The 19,983-nt window shown below is 61.9% G+C and overlaps 2 protein-coding genes across 3 annotated transcripts in view; one reads left to right on the top strand and one right to left on the bottom strand.

The window, feature by feature from the left end:
* The first annotated feature begins 163 nt into the window (after positions 1–163).
* NOC2L (NOC2 like nucleolar associated transcriptional repressor) lies at positions 164–15,168 on the top strand. 2 transcript variants are annotated; one of them, XM_025386418.1, is made up of 20 exons: positions 164–230; positions 363–515; positions 2,105–2,279; positions 2,353–2,481; positions 3,092–3,212; positions 3,361–3,451; positions 4,767–4,826; positions 5,206–5,284; positions 5,397–5,507; positions 5,992–6,105; positions 6,672–6,860; positions 7,133–7,272; positions 8,053–8,164; positions 10,808–10,921; positions 11,176–11,277; positions 12,844–12,987; positions 13,100–13,213; positions 13,756–13,894; positions 14,270–14,347; positions 14,597–15,168. In XM_025386418.1, exons 1-20 carry the CDS (start codon positions 205–207, stop codon positions 14,701–14,703), a joined length of 2,298 nt encoding a protein of 765 aa, XP_025242203.1. In that variant the 5' UTR covers positions 164–204; the 3' UTR covers positions 14,704–15,168. The 2 variants fall into 2 exon arrangements, with proteins under 2 accessions (XP_025242203.1, XP_025242213.1); XM_025386428.1 differs by lacking the exon at positions 4,767–4,826.
* Positions 14,822–19,983, bottom strand: part of SAMD11 (sterile alpha motif domain containing 11) — a 19,666-nt gene continuing 14,504 nt past the window's right edge. The window contains exons 8-14 of the mRNA XM_025386401.1: positions 18,365–18,527; positions 17,434–17,549; positions 17,211–17,289; positions 16,629–17,140; positions 16,296–16,420; positions 15,575–15,685; positions 14,822–15,475 (exon numbers count right to left, since the gene is read on the bottom strand). Coding sequence (XP_025242186.1) covers positions 15,230–15,475; positions 15,575–15,685; positions 16,296–16,420; positions 16,629–17,140; positions 17,211–17,289; positions 17,434–17,549; positions 18,365–18,527 — 1,352 coding nt within the window. The 3' untranslated portion in view covers positions 14,822–15,229. The remainder of the gene's footprint in view (positions 15,476–15,574; positions 15,686–16,295; positions 16,421–16,628; positions 17,141–17,210; positions 17,290–17,433; positions 17,550–18,364; positions 18,528–19,983) is intronic.

Here is a 19,983-nt window from a genome sequence, read left to right as displayed (position 1 = left end):
GGCTCCACCTGGGCTGCCCGCACCGTGCACGCCAACGCGCCCTCCCGCCCGGAGACAGCAGGCGCAGCGGTCGGAGAACCGTAGAACCACTCGACTGGGCGTGGCGCGGCGGGGCGGGGAACGGGGCGGGGCCTGGGCGGCGGAAGTGCGCCGCAGCGCGGCATTCTGGGGCCGGAAGTAGGGCGCACGCTGTGGACTGGTGTCATGGCAGCTCCCCGGAGCCGCAAGAGGTAAGCAGCGGGTACGAGGGCCGCCTCTGCCTCTCGGTGGGTGTTTGTATCCAAGGGGCTTTTCTTGCTCCTCTCAGCGGGGCTGGGGCGAGCTGCTCCTGCGGGCAGCTGTGACTCCTGCGTGACCCGCAGGCGCCTGGCGGAGCTGACGGTGGACGAGTTCCTAGCTTCGGGCTTTGACTCCGAGTCCGAATCCGAGTCCGAAAACTCCCCAGAAGCGGACACGCGGGAGACACGCGAGGCTGCCCGGAGTCCGGATGAGCCGGGCGGGAGTCCCTCGGCCAGGTGAGTGGGGACAGGGGTGAGCAGAACCTCCTGGCTCGCCCTGGCTCACCCCGTCGCAAGTTTGCTGACCTCGCCTGGGGTCTCAGGGTCAAGGCCTAAGGACCTCCGACCTCTACCCCCAGTCCCTTCAGCTTAACTTACTGTTTCATCCGTTGTTTACTGAGCTCCTGCCCCGTGCCGAACCCTGTCCTGTGTATGTCTTGCGAGCGTATGTTGGTGAGTTCTGCAAACGTCTCTTCGCGATCTGGGAGAGCTCTCGCGGTCTTGGGTAAAATCACCGCCTGCAGTTCAGTGGAACAGATAAGTGCTGGGGAGGGAAAGGAGAGACAGGCTGGAGAGAGAATTGCCAGGGGAGCCGAGTTGCTGTGTTAGAAGGAGCGGAGGCTGGGCGCTGTGGCTCACACCTGTAATGCCAGCACTTTGGGAGGCCCAGGCGGGCAGATCACCTGAAGTCAGGAATTCGAGACCAGCCTGACCAACATGGAGAAATCTCGTCTCTACTAAAAATACAAACATTAGCCGGGCGTGGTGGGTGCCTGTAATCCCAATTACTCGGCAGGCTGAGGCAGGAGAATCGCTTGAATTCAGGAGGTGGAGGTTGCAGTAAGCCGAGATGGCACCATTGCATTCCAGCCTGGGCAACAGAGTGAGACTCCATCTCAAAAAGAAAAAAGAAAGAAACCCAAAAATACAAAAATTAGCTGGGCATGGTGACACGCACCTGTAGTCTTAGCTACTTGGGAGGCTGGGGCAGGAGAATCGCTTGAACCTGGGAGGCGGAGGTTGTGGTGAGTGGAGATTGCACCACTGCACTCCAGCCTGGGCGACAGTGAGATTCCATCTCAGAAAAAGAAAAGAAAAGAAAAGTGGAGGTGACTGAGAAGATGATGTCTGAATAAAGACCTCAAGTGAGGAGGCCACGCAGGCAGTAGGGGGAGCATGTCTTGGATTTCAGGTAGCAGAAACAGTAAAGGCCATGCGGTGAGAGCATTTGGGGAGGGTACAGAGGTAAACGTGGTGGCTATGGCAGGAGTGAGCGGGTGAGTAGGAGCAGATGAGCCCGGAAGGGTGATGAAGAGCCAGGGGCCGTAGACTGTCCTAAGGTTACCTTGTAAAACAGGAAGTTACTTCTGGGTTTGAGCGGTGGAGTGCCTTGTAGGTGGCAAGGGTGGAAACGGAGAGTTTTATGTTAACTGAGAGTTGAACTCTGGTGGTTTGAGAGGAGGCGTGAACAGTTTTGAAGGTGTTGCTAATGAGATCTGATGACAAGTTGCGTGCTGGGTATTAGAGACGCAGGTTTGCCTTTAGTCTGAGTCCCTGGAAGGGTGAAGCTACCAACAGCCAGAATGGAGCATGGCACAGGTGCAACAAGTCCAGGGAAGACCGTGGCTGGGGGTCCTGTGTATTGGATTTGAGCGTACGTTGTAGAGGCTGTTGGAGAGATGGGACTGCCAAAAACATACCTCCTGGCAATCCTCCTGCCTTGCTTGTTGGTGACTCTCGTGAATGGAGCAGACTAACCCTGTAGGCCACTCCCCACCCCCTCTACTTCCACTTTCTACTGGGGTTGCTGACTTGTGCCTTCTCAGCTGGCGTAAAGGCGGTGCGTCTGAGCACAGGGACCAGCTGTCTCGGCTGAAGGACAGAGACCCCGAGTTCTACAAGTTCCTGCAGGAGAATGACCAGAGCCTGCTAAACTTCAGCGACTCAGACAGCTCTGAGGAGGAGGAGGAGCCGTTCCACGCCCTGCCGGATGTGCTGGAGGTGAGGGCATGGGCCGAACCAGGAGGGCACTTGTGGCCTCTACACCCTCCTTCAGCTCAGCCTTTCTGTGCAGGAAGCCAGTGAGGAGGAGGATGGAGCAGAGGAGGGGGAAGATGGGGACAGAGTCCCCAGAGGACTGAAGGGGAAGAATTGTGTTCCTGTGACACTCGCCATGGTTGAGAGATGGAAGCAGGCAGCAAAGGTGAGCAGCAGCGAGGGGTGGGTAGCTGGGTGCCCTAGGCAGGAATCTGGCCTTGCCTGACTTGGGGTGCCTGAGGCTGTGCTGGTGGGAGGAGCTCTTCTCCACGCAGGGGACACTGGAGTCCTCTTCAGCGCAGGTCACTATGCCTTGATCCCGCTGCTTGCTTGATTGCCCCAGGACTGTGTGTTCACCTTTGGGTAGATTCCAGGGGCTCTGTTGGCACCTGGCTCCCCAGAATCTGCCCCACTGTGGGTGGGATGGACTGTCTGTGCCTTTGTTGGCTGGGGGAGCTGGGGTGCTTCTGAGCCTCTCTCAGTGGTTTTTCTAGGGACAAGGATAGGGAGAGCTCCAGATACCACCTGGAGGTGGCCATAGTCCAGGATCTGGAACCCCCAGCCCGTTCCCTGGGGCTCCTGAGCCAGACTCCCTCCCCTTCCCAGAGAATTCTAGACTTGGTTTCCATTTTTGTTATCCGTATGGGGCTCTGTGGGCCCCCCCTACCTCTGCCCTGTGTCTGAGGGTGAGGGTGCCTTTCTCTGAGGCCGCCGTTTCCACTCTGCCCAGTGCAGTCTTGGCTCCCCTGACGCCCCTGGTACTCTTGCTCCTTCAGCAACGCCTCACTCCAAAGCTGTTCCATGAAGTGGTACAGGCGTTCCGAGCAGCTGTGGCCACCACCCAAGGGGACCGGGAAAGTGCTGAGGCCAACAAATTCCAGGTCACGGACAGTGCTGGTGAGCTGGGGGGACCCTGGCATCCAGGCTGGTGAGCTTGAGGGGACCCTGGCATCCAGGCTGTCTGGTGAGCTGGGGGGAACCCTGGCATCCAGGCTGTCTGTTGTGTTCTGTATCCCATGAGTACATCCAGGCCTTTTCATTGCAGTGTTCAATGCTCTGGTCACTTTCTGCATCAGAGACCTTATTGGCTGTCTCCAGAAGCTGCTGTTTGGAAAGGCGGCGAAGGACAGCAGCAGGTAAGAGGGGAGGGAGTGAAAGGGGGATTGGGACTACACACAGGAGAAGCCAGAGGCCTTGTGGCCAGGACAGAGATGTGGTGACAGAGCCAGGCTCTTCTCGGGGACCCTGAGAAGGCAACGAGGCATGAGGGACCCTTGGGAGAGGCTGGGCACTTGGGGCGGTTGGAGTGGCCCCACCTTCTTTCCTTCCTGAAGAGGAAAGTTCTCTGCTCAGAGTCTCAGGAGGTTTGGATGTGCGGCTGCCTTTGCGCTTAGAATTTCCCAGGTTAGGAGGTTAGGGTGCTTGCTCTCTTCCCCTTAGTACGGCCTTGGAAGTTCTGTCCATGCTCCTTGACCTCTGCACCGTGACTGGCCTGTTTCCTGCAGCTGTGTGTGTCTGTAGACAGGGGCCTCGTCAATGCTGAGAACCTGAGGGCCTCAACTTCCCCCTTAGAGGAAGGCTGGGCAGAGAAGGCCGTGGAAGGTTTTCAGAGAGAGATGTACAGCCAAGCATTTGGTAGAGCATGGGTCACATTGGGGTTCCAGGGGCCGTGCAGCCATGTAACCTTGAGGCAGTGGAGGCCTAGAGTTGAAATTGCCCCAAGACACCTTCCAGAGGAAGAAAGGAGACCCAAGGGAGAGGTCTCGCCATCAGCACCTTGGGGGCAGGAGACAGCGGCTCAGGAGACGGGCACTGTTGCTGGTGGTGGTGGTCGGGGCTGGGCGGATCGAGCAGAGCTGTGTCCACATGGAGGCAGTGCTGTCCGAAGGGGACGGGGAAGCTGGCAGATGGGGTGGAGGACAGGCAGTGATTGGGGGACAGCAAGCAGCCTGAGCCACTAGGTCAGGAACCCCTGTCAAGGCAGCAGCTGTGCCAGAGGGAGTCAGGCCGTGGGGGAGCAGCAGCAGGTGCCCAGCAGCCAGTGTCAACACAGGTGTGAGGAGGGTTGAGGACAGGGGGGCCTTTCTGGGGCCCTGCCTTTGTCCTTCCCGTGCTTCAGCAGATTTTAGTGAGCGCCTACTGCATGGGTTCTGGTAAATGGTTTTTTTTTTTTCGCTTATGAGACAGAGTCTTGCTATGTTGCCCAGGCTGCAATGCAGTGGTCTGACCACAGCTCACTGCGACACCTACCTCCTGGATTCTCCCACCTTAGCCTGCAGGCGTGGATGATATTTTGTATATTTTTGTAGAGACAGGGTCTCACTATGTTGTTCAGGCTGGTCTCAAACTTCTGGGCTCGGAGTTTGATACCCCTGCCTTGGTTTCCTAAAGTGCAGTGACTACTGGCATGAGCCTCCACATCTGTCCTCTGATTTTCTTTTCTTTGTGCAGCAAATGTGGGCGAAAGGAAACCAGCCTGCGGCAGTTGGTGGTGCCTGGCAGACCCCAGAGGCACCGAGTACCAGCTGCTGGGCTTAGGGGCCTCATGTGATCTCGTGGGGATATGATCAAGGGGACTTAGAAAAGGTTTATGTCTGAGAGATGGAGCTGGAGGCTGGGACTTCTGGGGACTCTCAGGGAGGCGGCCAACCCTGGGCCAGGACAGACAGGAGTTCAGGGCCACTGAAGGAGGGGCTAGTGCCCTTGAGAGGGTCCTGCTAAGCCCCTGTGTCCGTCCAGCTGTAAGGTCCCTGAGCTTTCTCGAGAGGAGAAATGGGAGTCTCTGCAGGGTTGTGGAGGCCGCGCTGGTCAGGACACGCGCCAAGACGCTGAGCAGCCTTGCGTCCAAGCCATGGGGCTTCCCAGACAGGGATGGGTGGTTTCTCTGCAGGATGCTGCAGCTGTCCAGCAGCCCGCTCTGGGGGAAGCTCCGTGTGGACATCAAGGCGTACCTGGGCTCGGTCATACAGGTGCTGTTCTGGTGGGGAGGGCACAGGGGCCTGGCTGTATCTGGTGGTCCAGCCCTTTTTTGTATCCCAGAATGTGTGGGTTTGGGGCTTCACTGTCTCCTCCTGCCCCTAGCTGGTGTCCTGTCTGGCGGAGACGACGGTGTTGGCGGCCGTACTGCAGCACATCAGCGTGCTGGTGCCCTGCTTCCTGACCTTCCCCAAGCAGTGCCGCATGCTGCTCAAGGTGGGCGGCCCAGTCCCCTCCCTGTTTGTCATGGGGTCGGGGCCCACGCGGCTGCCCCCACCACATCCCACTCCTGACCAGGGCACAGGTGGTGCCCACGCTCCACTGGCTCCACTTGGCTAGCAAGGCCGCAGAAGCACCTGGCCCCCACCCCCACCTGGGGTTTCCATCTCAGGCAGCCCCCACCTGCCTGGGCAGCATGGCTCAGTCTGTGAGCAAAGCCACGTGAGCTATTCTTTTCCCGGTGTGATTTCACATACAGTGGCGTGTCTGACATACGCTTTTGTGGTCCTCTTCTCACGAGGAGCAAGCGCCTGTTCTGTGTTTACTTCTGTAACTGAGCTCCTAACTCACAGCTCTCTCGTGCTTTGGGAAGAGCTGGTGGCCACGGGAGCTTTTGCCTGGCTGGGGAGGGCTGTGCTGGCCCTGGGGCATCCCAGCTGAGGAGGCTGGGGGGCCAGCAGTGATGTCTGACCTTCTGCAGAGAATGGTGGTCATATGGAGCACTGGGGAGGAGTCCCTGCGGGTGCTGGCGTTCCTGGTCCTCAGCAGAATCTGCCGGCACAAGAAGGCCACTTTCCTCGGCCCCGTCCTCAAGGTAGTGGGGGGCCCTGCATCTGTGTCCCTCAGCGTCTGCTTTGGAAATCTCAGCCTGAGGCGGGGGAGGCTGCCTTGGTGGTGCCCCTCACTGGGCCCTGCACTGCGGCTCTGAGCAGACCTGGGCCCTTGGACCACGAATGTCTTACAGAGCATCTGGGGGTGGTGGGCAGGGAAGAGAGCCCTCAGCCTTCTCAGGGCCCCACCTGGACCCTGCTTCACACAACTTCCCCAGGTGAGGGCCTCCCTGGCTGGAGGAGGACACTGGGTGTTGGCATCTGAGGCCATGGTCAGGGTACAGTCCTGCCCATCCCCCAGCCGTGGGTGGCCTGCATGTGGGGACCCTCAGCCCCCAGACAGGCCCAGTGTGCAGCAGGAGCTTGTGCCCCACCTCCTCCCAGGCCTGAGGCTGGTGGGCACATGGGGGTGGGGGCTGTGCAAGGGGCTACGGCTCTTCCTTGAGGCCCAGCTCTGAGGGAAAGGCCCAGGGGTTCACAGGGGGCCTGGAGTGGGCGGTGGAGGTGCATGGCCCTGATCCCAGGTGGCTCTGACTGGGTCCCTCCGCAGCAAATGTACATCACGTATGTGAGGAACTGCAAGTTCACCTCGCCTGGTGCCCTCCCCTTCATCAGTTTCATGCAGCGGACCCTGACAGAGCTGCTGGCCCTGGAGCCGGGTGTGGCCTACCAGCACGCCTTCCTCTACGTCCGCCAGCTCGCCATACACCTGCGCAACGCCATGACCACCCGTAAGAAGGTGTGTGGTGGGCCCTTCCAGGCTCATGCTGGGCATGGGGTGGGGCAGCCCAGGTGCTTGACCCAAGGCAGGGCCTGGGGCCTCCCCGAAGCCCGTCTTTTGGAGACAGCCGAGCACCTCGGTGCAGTCGGTCCTCGCAGGTTGGGGAAGGGTGGATGGGTTGAGACCCCGCGTGCGAGGTGAGGAAATGATTCCTGTGCCAGCCCAGGAGGAATGTGTGTCAGCCCGGCCAGTCAGCCTGGCCAGTGGCTGACGTGGTTCTCTCTGATCAGGAAACGTACCAGTCTGTATACAACTGGCAGTACGTGCACTGCCTCTACCTGTGGTGCCGGGTCCTGAGCACTCTGGGCCCCAGTGAAGCTCTCCAGCCCTTGGTCTACCCCCTTGCCCAGGTCATCATTGGCTGTATCAAGTGAGTTGTGGGGTGGGCAGGGCTATCCAGGAGGCTCAGGAGAAGCAAATTTGCTGGGACTGTGTGGGCAGTACCTCTGGCGTTCAGGGCCCTGGGGCCTGAGTCTGTGTCCTGGCCGTCCCTGAGGAAAGGCTGGGGTCCCTGTACCTGCTACAGGGAGATGCACTGGATTCTGGAGAGCTGGGCTGGTGGGCCCCTGTGACATGAGCTCCTCCAGCAGCGGTTTAGCTGCCTCGGGTGCCACCCAGCGTGTGTTCTGGGGGCTTGTGTGCAGTTTACAGTGAGTTTGGTTCATTACGTGGGGTTTATGGGTGGAGCACATCTGATGCAGTGAGCTGCATTTTGGGTGTGAGCACTCAGGAGGGTCCAGGCAGGGTAGGGGCTGCAGCAGGAAAAGGTGGGAGCGGCACTTTGGCCGGATGCTTTTGTGGCCTCTGGCCAGGAGGGGGCGTCTGTCTGGCTGAGCCTTAGAAACTCAAGGCTGGGAAGGGAGGTGGGAGGTCGAAGGGAAGAAGCAGGAAAGCAGGAATGGAGAGGAGAGGAGGCGGGAACAGATGAGACCCCTGGCACCATGTTAACATGAAGTTAAGCTGAAAGCTGGGTAAGGTGCCTGCAGCCCCACAGCTGAGCAAGAGGTGCAGGTCCCCTGGGGTTCAGACTTGCCTTGCCCTGCTTGAGGGATCTGATGCCAATGAGCGGGGAGGGGGTCCAAGACGGCAGGGGGAGGGGCAGGGGTTGCCAGAGCTGGGGCCTCTGCTCACTCGGCCTTCCCACCCCCAGGCTCATCCCCACTGCTCGTTTCTACCCACTGCGAATGCACTGCATCCGTGCCCTGACGCTGCTCTCAGGGAGCTCGGGGGCCTTCATCCCAGTGCTGCCTTTCATCCTGGAGGTGAGTGGGGCTATGGTGGGTGTGCGGCCCCTCTGCCTGCTCCTGTGGGGAGCATCTGCCGCTCAGGGCGTCTGTGCTGAGTTGTCCCGCGACCTCCCGGAGCCCTGGCCACCTCCTTGTCACGGGGTCCTGAGGACGGTGCTCCTCCGCGAGCTGGGGGCAGTGTTGGTCCTTGTCACGGGTGTCCTGAGGATGGTGCTCCTCCGCAAGCCGGGGGCAGTGTTGGGGGACGGGGGCCTCTGGAGATGAAAACAGCTGCTGCTCGGGCTGCGCTTGAGGATGCCAGGCCCTGACCCTATAGGTGCTTGCCCAAGACGAGTTGGCAGGAGAGTGGGGCCAAAACCCCAGTCTGATTGCTGAACTGTACACTCTGCAAGGCTCTGCCCCGACAGTTGTATGCATGTGTATGTATTTGTATGGGGGGGTGTGTACATCTGTGGGTGAGTGCGTTTGTGTCTGTGCGTGCATGCATGTGTGTGAGTGCACCATCTGTGTGCACATGCGTGTGCAAATCTGTGTGTGCGCATATCGGTCCATGTGTGCATGTTTCCATATGTGCATGTGTGTGTGCATGTGTATCCATGAATGCCTGTGTGCTTGCAGGTATGTGCGTACGTATACCTGTGTGCATGCGTGTCTGCGTGTATCTGTGCATGTACCTTTGTACACGTGCATCTGTGTGCATGCATGCTGCGTGTGTATGCCTTTGTGTACCTGTATGCATGCACATGCATCTGCGTGTGTGGACCTGTGTGTGCACCTTTGTGCATGCATGCGTATGTGTGTGCACCATCTGTGGGTGCATGCATGTGTGTCTATGTGTGTGTACCTGTGTGCATGCATTTGCATATGTATACTGTGCGTGTGTGCACCTATGCGTATCTGCGTGTACCTGTGTGTGTGCTCCTGGTTGCATGCATGTGCGTCTGCGTGTGTGCGCCTGTTCATGTGTGCGCCTGTGCGTATCTGTGCGTGTATCTGTGTGTGTGCACCTGTATGCTTGCACATGTGTCTGCATGTGTGTACCTGTGCATGTGTGCACTTGTGCATACCTATGCGTGTACCTGTGCATGTGTGCACCTGTGTGCATGCACATGCGTCTGTATATACTTGTGTGCATGCATCTTTGCATGTACACGTGCCACTCAGGTAGGAAAAAGTTGGAGTCTGAAGTTTCGACATTCAGTGGGTGGGTTAGGCCCCAGCCCACCATAAATTTAGGACTTCACGATGTCCACTTTGTTTATCTAATTAGTTCTCAGCCTCTTGAAGGCCCAGAGTCATGTCACAGCTGCTTTGGGGGCTGGGTCTCCAGGTTGCCAGGTCCAGAAGGTATGGAAGCCCCAGGCACATCCTGATTCCCCTTCCACCGAGGCAGGGATGCTGAACATCTTTAGGAAGCCACGTTCACTTCTACGGCAGCCAGCAGTGGTCTCTGACTGCCCAGCCGTTGGCCTGGCCCCTGTGTGTGCAGGCCTCCAGCTCTGCTGCCCAGCTTCAGGCATGTTTTGTGTCCGTCCGCTCTGCTCAGTCTCCCCGGCGGCGTGCTTTCTTGCTCTCTTGCAGTGTCTGTTTCTTCACCTCTGCACTGCTCCGGTTCACTGCAGCCGCACCCCGCAGGCCCCTCTCATGCAGGGATGCAGGCGTCTCCTCTCCGGAAAAAGCAAACCCTAAAGGCTAAAGCAAAGCCCTCAGTTGTAGGCTGTGCCCGCCCTTCCCCGGTGCCTGGGCAGGAAGCCAGTCGCCCGCCCATACTTTGGCCCAGGCTAGAGAAGGGCAGTGCCCTCCCAGAGGCTCATCAGTACCAGGGCGTTTTTCCATCTGGACCTGAGCTCAGCTGTCTGGCAGCCACCCCTGCTGAGTGGGGTCTCTTGCTGGGGCCTCCACCCTTGGGCCCCCCATAACCTTCTGTTCTCTGGGTGCCTCGGCATGTACCCTGAATCTCCATGGTTCACAGCCTGAGGGCCCTTGTGTGAGGGGTCTCCTGGTGGTTGGGGAGGGGTCACAAGACTAAGAGGCGGGGCTAGACTCCTTCTCCTGGCATGTTCTATGGGGGTGTACAGCCCGTGGCTTCTGTGGAGGATGTGGGAGGGGGGCCCCCCAGGCCTCTCTCCATCCCTTCCTATGTTCGGCACTCCTCGCTGTTGCTGCTGCATCCTCTGGTTGCTCAGGACAGAGCCCTGTGTGGCGCTGCCGTGCTGAGGGCCAGGACGGGCCTCAGTGCCACGTTGTCGGGAATGGGGGCTGTCCTGTACTCTGTGTGGCAGGGACCTCTAGGTCTCCAGACACGGGTCCTTAGTGCTTCCCAGGATTCTGGGAAAGGACCCGTGTTCCTGATCCTGCCCTGCTGACCAGAACCCCACTCAGGGACACAGCAGGCCGTGGAGGCCACGGGGCTGGGACCATGCCTAGCTGCCCATCTCTGGTCACAGCTTGGGTCTCCTCGTGCTGAAGCCTGAGGACCAGGGTGACTAGGTCCAGCCAGGTGCGGGACTGAGGGGACAAGGGGGACCAAGGTGCAGCCAGGCGCGGGGCTGAGGGGACCGGGGGACCAGGCGTGGGGCCCAGGGGATCGGGGGACCAGGGTGCAGCCAGGGTAACCAGGCACAGGGCCAAGATAGCCTGACACGGCCCTCGGGCCAGATGTTCCAGCAGGTCGACTTCAATAAGAAGCCGGGGCGCATGAGCTCCAAGCCCATCAACTTCTCTGTGATCCTGAAGCTGTCCAATGTCAACCTTCAGGAGAAGGCCTACCGGGTGAGGCTGGCCTCCTGGGGAGGGGCCTGGGCAGTTCCCAGGGTGGGGTTGGGGGTGCTGAGGTGAATGGGAGGGGGCTGGCATCCTCCGAGTTCAAGTATGGACCTTCATGGTCTATCAGGGCTGGGGGCCCAGGGCTCTGTCTTGCAGTCCCTGCTCTGGAGATGAGGCTGACCTGATAGCCTGAGTGGAGGGGACTGAGTGCCAGCCCCTGCTTCTCCCTAATGCACTGAGTCCTCTCCCCTGCTCCTCAGGACGGCCTGGTGGAGCAGCTGTACGACCTCACCCTGGAGTACCTGCACAGTCAGGCACACTGCATCGGCTTCCCGGAGCTGGCGCTGCCCGTGGTCCTGCAGGTGTGTGTTCTGCCCGCACCTGCTTGTGGCCGACTCATCCTGTCTTGTAATGGGCCCGGCTGCCCCGGGCTGGTAGAGGTGTCTTTGTCCCGGGTACCTGGGGCCGGGGCAGAGCCCGACTGGTGTAGAGGCTCCACGCTGGCAGCCCCCACCCCGGGCCCCCGTGGAGGGGCTGATGGGGAGCCTGTGGGTGTCCTTGGGGGCCATGGGACTCTGACAAGGGGTTCTAAGCCATTTAGGTTTGTGGGCAGGCTTGGGCAGCGGGCTGAGGACCCTGGGAGTACAACAGCCTCCTCCCAGAGGGGAGCCACAAGGCTGATCTTCACTTCGGGGTTGGGACTGAGTGTGCCGACCCTGGCTCAGGCTGGTGCCCTGACCGCACACTTCCCCGGGCCATCCCGGGTGTGGGGAGTGGGTGGAGTGGCTTCTCAGTGGCTGCAAGGCCCGGCCTGCCTCGCCAAATGCCCCAAGTCAGCCTCACCGTAGGCCGGAGGAGGGCGGAGGAGGGGCTTGTCCTTGTCCTCAGAAGGTCCTTTGGGGTCCACGGGAGGCCTGTTTGCTCTCAGCCCTGATGTTTCCAGCCTCGGAGGCCTGTGCCCAAAGGGAGGGGTGGAGGTCCTGATGTCTGGCCCTGGTAGTTAGAATCAGATGTGCCAATTACAGGTTTGTGGGGAGGAGGGGTCTGCCCACCTGAGCCACAACTGGTCAGAGGCTCATCAAGATACAGGGGTGTGTGTGTGTGTGTACTCAGTCACACATGGCCACACACACGTGTCACGTGTCACAGGCACAGAGCCGGGACCCCCTTTTCGGGGGCACTCAGAGCAGGGGCCTCAGTCTGTGTTCCTCCCGTGTCCTCTTGTGTGGCGATGCCCGGCATTGGGGCATCTCTGCTTCTGGACTCCAGGGCCCAGGGTTGGGTCTGGAATAGGGGTCAGAAAATGTTTCCGGTAAGGGGCCAAATGGTGAACATTGCTTCCCACAGATGTTCAGCTGAGCAGGCAGCTGCAGGAGCCATGCAGTGAACACACCAGTGAAACTATTTTATTATTATTATTTTTTGAGATGAAGTCTCACTGTGTTGCCCAGGCTGGAGTGTAATGGTGCGATCTCGGCTCACTGCAACCTCCACCTCCTGGGCTCAAGCAATTCACCAGCCTCAGCCTCTGGAGTAGCTGGGTTTACCGGCACCCACCACCACACCTGGCTATTTTTGGTATTTTAGTAGAGACGGGGTTTTGCCATGTTGGTCAGGCTGGTTTTGAACTCTTGACCTCAGGTGATCCACCCGCCTCAGCCTCCCAAAGTGCTGGGATTACAGGCGTGAGCCACCGCGCCCGGCATAAAACTTTATTTCCCGAGGTGGCGGCGGGCAGCGTTGGCCCAGAGGGTGGAGTGACTCTGCCTCTGACACCCCAGCCACAACACCTATGCACTTGAGCCCTGAGATTGAGTTCCCTCCTGGGGTATCCCCGTGGCCACCACGCGTGGTTCTGCACGGGACCTGGGCCAGCTGTGCACATGGAGCAGCCCTGGGCTTCAGTGGCTGACCCCTCCCTTCCACAGCTGAAGTCCTTCCTCCGGGAGTGCAAGGTGGCCAACTACTGCCGGCAGGTGCAGCAGCTGCTTGGGAAGGTTCAGGAGAACTCGGAGCACATCTGCAGCCGCCGCCAGAGGGTTTCCTTTGGCGTGTCTGACCAGCAGGCAGTGGTTAGTGGAACCTGGGGGGTAGTGCCACCTGAGGGCACCTGCCAGGGGTGTAGCTGGGGTGTGGGGGTTTGCCCAGGGTAAGGCATGACCCTGAACTCCCCCAACCCCCCAGGAAGCCTGGGAGAAGCTGACCCGGGAAGAGGGGACCCCCCTGACCTGGTACTACAGCCACTGGCGCAAGCTGCGTGACCGGGAGATCCAGCTGGAGATCAGTGGAAAAGAGCGGGTGCGGCTTGGGAGGGGCCGGGGGTGTGGTGTGACTTGCTGGGTTTTCAGATCTAGCTCATGGACTGTGACTTGAGACTTTGCGGCCAGGGTGAGGGTTTGGAAACAGTGCTAGGCGGCCGGGGCCATGGCGCTGGGCTGCGCTGTCAGGGCAGTGCCCAGATGATTCAACTTGGAGAGGGGGTAGGTGTTGCAGAACTGACCAGAGCCAGGTGTTTCCAGAGAGGGGAAGCCCGGGGCTGCACTGGGTTGGGGAGGCCACACCCCCTCAGGCCTGATGGGCTGGGGGCTCTGGGCAGGTGAAGTGGCTGGACTGACGTTGCCACCCCGGCTGGCAGGTGGCAAGAAGCAGGAAGGGCTCTGCCTTTGACCTTGGACATGGGGTGGGTAACCTGGAGGATGGCTTTGTGCTGATTGGGGAACAGAGAGGGGACTAGAAATTGGCCACACGGTCTTGGTGGTGGGTCTGGCGATGCCTGGCCCAGCTGTGGCCGTCAGCCCCTGCCCTCTCCCACCTGAGCCCCTGGCTCTTTGGTCTTCCAGATGGAAGACCTGAACTTCCCTGAGATCAAACGAAGGAAGGTGGCTGACAGGAAGGATGAGGACAGGAAGGAATTTAAAGACCTCTTTGACCTGAACAGCTCTGAAGAGGACGACGACACTGAGGGCTTCTCAGAGAGAGGTGGGGCCTGTGTGGTGCTTCCAAGGGAAGGATTGGCCTGGAGGGCTCTGCTGGACTTCCCAGAGCCACGAGGGCCATCTGTACCCACCCTGCGGGGCTCACCAGTCTCTGGCCCAGCTGGGGCCAACCTCCGTGTTCCCAGGCTTCTGGTGCTAGTGATCCTCGAAGTAAAGGCCTACTGGGATTGGTAACCCTGTCCCCAGGCCTGTGACCTCCCAGTTCCTCCCCAGGGCTCCTCTCCACCTACTTGAAGTCAGCGGAGGGAAGGGCGGGCATCCAGGCAGGGTTGTGAGCCTGGCCACCCTCCTGCCCCCGCTGTGACTTTGCTGGACCCTGTGGGTGGGAGTCACATGGGCTCTGCTCCTTGTTCCTCAGGGATACTGGGGCCCCTGAGCACTCGGCATGGAGTGGAAGAGGATGAGGAAGACGACTCGGAGGGTGAATGGTCTTGGGGTGAGGGGGTGTGGCCCTGTGATCCCATCTGGCGGGAGGGCAGAGCATGACCGGGGCGGGGAGGCGGGCGGGGGGCTCGGGGCCAGGCTTTCCCCTCCCTGGGGAGGCCAAATGCTCTATTCTCTCGGAGCCAGCAACAGCGGCAGGGCTAAATTAATTAGTGCCGTGATTAATTAGTGATGAGTAACCTCCAAGGCTGGCTTCTTCCTGATAAAGCGGAATTTATGTGGCCTCCATCTCTCCCCACAGATGGAGACCCAGACGCAGAGGCGGGGCTGGCCCCTGGGGAGCTGCAGCAGCTGGCCCAGGGGCCGGAGGATGAGCTGGAGGCTCTGCAGCTCTCAGAAGAGGACTAAGGCAGCCCATCTGGGGGCCTGCAGGGGCTGCCGTGCTGGTGGCCAGTGTTCCCACCTCTCTGGCAGTCAGGCCCAGAGGCTGGCGTCTGTGCAGCTGGGGGAGGCAGTAGACAGGGGACAGGCTTTATTTATTTTTCAGCATGGAAGACCAAACGGACTGAGAGCTGTGCTGGGCTGGCATGGCTGCTGAAGCCCCACAGCTCTGGGCTGAAGCCAGCTCCACGCGGGAGATGATGACCCTGATGTCAGGAGACTAGACCAGTCCTAGTTCCAAGGGGAGGCCTGCAGACCCCTGGCCCCTTCCACCACCTCTGCCCTCCATCTGCAGACCTCGGCCGCACCAGGCTCTACATTCACTCCCCCAAGTCTTTGGAAATTTCCTCCTTTCCTTTGAAGTCACATTTTCCTTCAAAATTTTTTGTTTTGCATCCAAAACCAAAAGAAATAAAGCTGTGGGAGGCAGGGCCATTGTAGTGAGTGGTGGCTCCTGCAGATTTGAGTGGCCCCCCCCGTACCCCCGGCCACCTCAACACAGAGGCTGGGAAGGGTCAGGGGCCCCTGGAAGTAGAGCCAAAGTCCCATTCTCCTGCTTGGGTGAAGCTCGACCAGCAAGGGTGTGGCCCCCTCCATAGGGGGACGTGGCCGTCTTGGGGGACAAGGGCTGCTCTCCTGTGCCGAGTTCTCGCTCCGGGGCCCGCAGGGTTGGTGGCTGCAGTGGCAGAGCCACAGGGAAGCTGGCCATGTAGAAGACTCGGCCCAGGCGCCTGGCCACCTGCAGAGAGAGGGCCTGGTGGGGGCTGGCGCACACCCACCCAGAGCTTTCTGCCCAGCTGTGGTCTGGAGATCCTGACCTCACTCCCCCGCAGCTCACCTGGGCCCGGATCTTAAGGGCGGGCCCCAGCTTCAGCCCCATGGTGCTCAGCAGGTGCTCCTCCGTCAGCAGTGGCAGGGTCTCCCCGTCGATCCCCTGCTCCCTGAAGACCTGGAAGAGAGGGTGGGTCAGGACCCGGGTGCCTGCTTCATCCTCCAGCCCAGGAAAGCCAAGGAGAACTGTTTGTGCAGCTCACAGAAATTTTTTTTTTTTTTTTTTTTTTTTTGGAGACGGAGTCTCACTCTGTCGCCCAGGCTGGAGTGCAGTGGCCGGATCTCAGCTCACTGCAAGCTCCGCCTCCCGGGTTTACGCCATTCTCCTGCCTCAGCCTCCGAGTAGCTGGGACTACAGGCGTCCGCCACCTCGCCCGGCTAGTTTTTTTTTGTATTTTTTAGTAGAGACGGGGTTTCGCCGTGTTAGCCAGGATGGTCTCGATCTCCTGACCTCGTGATCCGCCCGTCTCGGCCTCCCAAAGTGCTGGGATTACAGGCTTGAGCCACCGCGCCCGGCCCACAGAAATTTTTTTAAAACTGTTGGGTTTGAGTCGGTGTCAGGCAAAAGACACCTGGCAAAAAAAGGTGGGATTCATAACCCTGTCCCTGCCACGCGCTGCTTTTAGCGAGGGAGAGGACGTCGGGGAATAGCCCTACCCCACCATGCTTTCCAGGGAAAAAGTGAGTGTCAGCTCCAGTCCTGCCCCGGGGAATGGCCCCCCCCTTACCCGAGTGTACTCTCCGCAGCCAGACAGGCCCCCCACGAAGTTGCAGACATCATCCACGGTCCATTTGCTGACGTCCTCGGGGGCTGGGGCCTCCTCCCCATCCACGGAGAGTCCCCCTACGGCGCCTAAGTTGTGGGGCACGTTACTAGAGCTCTGGCTGGCTTTCCAATACCCGCCCGTCTCCTGACCTTCGTGTGCCCCAATTGCTCAGATGTAGGATGGGAACCTAAGTGGGATTTTCCTCCCCACGGCCCCCCCTCCCCCAAGACCCTTCCACAGGCGGCCTGCCGGTCCTGTGGCCTCTGGAAGGATCTAGAGTGTGGGGGTGCCCACCTGTGTGAAGGTAGGGGCTGACGGCATAGGGGAAGCCCAGGGGCAGCGGAGGGGGCAGTGTGGACCCTGAGAAAAGCCCCTTCCCCTCGGCGCCGGCCCCTCCAGCTGGAGCTTGGCCCGGAGTGGGCCCCCGGCACCCAGCAGCTGCCGCCTCGGGGTCCTCTCCGTCCGAGTCTTTGGGCGGCTCGTCCTCCGAGCCATCTTGTGCCCAGAGCCTAGCCCCCGTCATCTCTTTGGACTCGCTGGGCCGGGCCGAGGCAGAGCCGGGACCCCCTTTCCGGGGCGCTCGCCGGGCAGAGTCCCGGGACGGGGTGGGGGGTCCGGAGCCCGGGGGCCCCTGGGTGGGCAGGGCCAGCAATGGCGCCGCGCCGTGGTTCAGCACCAGCAGGGCCCCGCGCCGCTGCAGCTCCTCGGCGCCGTCGTTGGGGCGCAGGGCGGCCTCGGGCGCCAGCAGCTGTGGGCACACGCCCTCCAGCTCCTTCTGCCGCAGGAGGTCGGCGGGCAGCTCCAGCCTGGGCCGGGGGCAGACGCGGGTCAGCCGCCTCCCGGGCTGCGCGGGCCCGCCCGCCTCCCCGCACCTACCGGGCCAGGTTTTGCTTCCGCAGGAGCTCCTGCTGCCGGGCGAACATCTCCGCCTGGGCTGGGGGCAGGAAGCCGTAGCCTGGTGGGGAGGGGACAACGCGGGGTCGGGGGTCCGAGTCCGCCCTTCGCAGCCCCCGACCCCGTCCGTCTCGGTCCGACAGGGGCAGGGACGGGTCCGCGGAACTCCACGCGGATCCCAAGGGACGCGCACCCACCTCCTCACCTGGGGTCTGGCACAGAGCCGAGGGCACCCCCAGGAAGGGGGGCCTGAGGTGGGGGCCCAGGGCGATGTGAGGGGCATTCTGGGGCGACAGCAAGGGGGGCGGCTGCGGCAGCTCCCTGTGGACGGCAGCGCAATGAGCGGCGCCCCCCCCCCGCCCCATTCCCGTAAAGGCCCCGGCGCCCCTCCCCCGCCGCCTCCGCTAATTGCCGGCCCCGCGGGCGGTCGATGCGTAGCTCGTTACGGCCCCAGGTCGCGCGCCATCCCCGCCCCCGCCGGCGGCGCCAATTAATCTCGGCGGCGGCGCGGAGGCGCTGACCCGGCGGGCGGCGGCGGCTGCAGCGGTAATTACTGCGCGGGGCGCCGGCCCCGCCTGCTCCCCTCCCCTGCGGACCCGAGCGGCGGGGGAAGCGGGGGCGTCATTAGCCGCAATCCGGGCGGCGGTGGAGGCAGCTGCAGACGCCGGGCTCCGCGGCCGGGCGGGGACTCGGTCTTCAGGCGGCCCCTCCCTTCTCCAGGACCCCCGCCCCCGCCCCGCCCTGTCTCCTGGACCCCAGAAACCCGGGTCTGTGCCGGGAACAGATCCGGCGCCGGCGTCTGAATTTGAGCGCCAGCCAGGACCCTCTCCGCCTCCAGCTCTGAGTCCTCTGGCCAACCCCTCCCGACTGACCCCGGGGTTCCAGCCTTGGAGCTCTCCCCTTCTCTGGCTTCTCCTCCAGGGAACCCCCGGACCGGCCTCAGCCTCTCTCACGCACCCCAGTGGCGCCCTCAACACTGCAGCCCAGAGCGGTGTCGCCCCCGAAACGCTCTGCCCGGACCCGAACCTAGACCTGAACACAGTGCTTGGCACACTCGGGGCGCGTGCTGGTGGCTGAGAGCGTGGGGTGCGGGTCGTACCCCAGAAAGAAGCAGAGAATGGCAGCCACCCCAGTACCTCTCCGAGAAGGACGGGGCGACAGCTGGGGCGGCGCCCTCCCGGTGCTGAGCCAGGCCCTGCTTCCGACGCTGACCTGCCGCGGGGGAGGGCAGGTGGGCTTCCAGGCCACTGGGGCCCCTCAGAGCTGAAGCTGCCACCTCCTGCCGGACCCTCAGGAGATCTGGGTGGGGGACAACAGCAGTGACCCCCCGGCTATTCGCCCCCCTTCCCCAGCCCGCGTCCTAGCGTAGAACACGGAGGTGGGGAAGTAACCGCAGCACTCGGCCCCGGGCTGGTTTCGGGCACGGGGCAGGAGGATGGGCGGCCACAGGGCCGGGGCGGCAGACAAGATGCTGGGCGGGGAAGTGTCGGGAAAGGCTCTTGCCCGAAGAGCAGCCGGGAGCCTGGAGGCCGCTGGCCTGAGAGGCGGTGAGCCTTGCGGGGAGGGGGCTGTGCAGAGGTCCCGAGGACACAGCGCCTGCGGGGCAGCGAGAGAGTCCAGCAGAGCCAGCCAGGGCTGACCGCCCAGGGGACCCCCCTCCTCGGTGGGAGGCAAGAAACTCTGAGGTCCCCATAGGAGACACGGCCGGCCAGAGCTTGTCACAACGGCAAGGCAGCGCCCGTGCACGCACGCCACACTAGCACAGGGGTCGCCCAGTCCCGGCTGCGCAGGGTCACTGTCCCGCGTGGCCACACTCGCCCCAACGCGCACGCAGCGCCCGCGTCTAAGGCGCCGCCTCCCACGTCTCTCGGCCTCTCCCTCCCGCCCAGGCCCGGGCCTCCCGAGTCCCCGCAGCCCCCACTGTGCAGGCTCCGCCAGCTCCACCGCCGCCTGTTTATAAATTAATTACCCGAAAGCGGAGGTGGGTCCCGCCCCGGGCCGGGTGCCAGCCCGCAGAGCCCAGCCGGCGCGGCCGCCCGCATCGATCCCAGCGGGGCCCAGCGCCCCCGCGCTCGCGGCCGGGGTTATTTACAGCCGGCTCCGCGGCGGGGCGGGGGCGGGGGCGGCGGCGCGGCCTGATTGACAGCGCGCTCCCCGGCGGCCGGCGCCCCCTCCCCCGCGCGGCCAGCAGAGCGGCCCCAGGCAGAGCAGGGAAAGCAATTAAAAAGGAGGATTTTTAAATTATTAACATTTGGTGAATTATTCAGGCTCTTGGTGCCTGAGCTGCCCTGGGGGACGGTGCCTGGTGTGAGGAATCCTGCCTCCTTTCCCGGCGCCCCCACCCACCTCTAGCCCAAAAAGCCAAGCTCCCCTGCCAGGCGGGCGGCTGGGGCCTGGGAGGCTGAGTGCATCCCGGAGTGACCCTGGAGAACGTCATGAGGTGGGGTGGACAGGGTCAGAGCCGACCCGAGGGAAGGGGCAGCCCCTCCAGCTGGAGTCTTCAGCACTTGGGGAGTCCTGGTGGCAAAATGCCCGCTGCACCCAGCCCGGGGGTGCTGCTCTCTGCCCCTCCCCAGGCTCCCGGGGCAGGCCTCTGGCAGGTCAGCGTCCCCCGGCTGGAGAGACAACTCACAGACTACAGGGTCCAGGAGCTCCCCTCCGGGGGTGCTGCTGAAATGCCCACCGTCCACCCTCACCTGGTCCACCCCAGACTCCATTTCTCCATATATAAAATGTGAATCACCCATGAGCCTGG

Source organism: Theropithecus gelada, chromosome 1, assembly GCF_003255815.1.
Source record: "Theropithecus gelada isolate Dixy chromosome 1, Tgel_1.0, whole genome shotgun sequence".
Classification (NCBI taxonomy): domain Eukaryota; kingdom Metazoa; phylum Chordata; class Mammalia; order Primates; family Cercopithecidae; genus Theropithecus; species Theropithecus gelada.
This window is presented reverse-complemented; position numbering and strand designations above follow the sequence as displayed.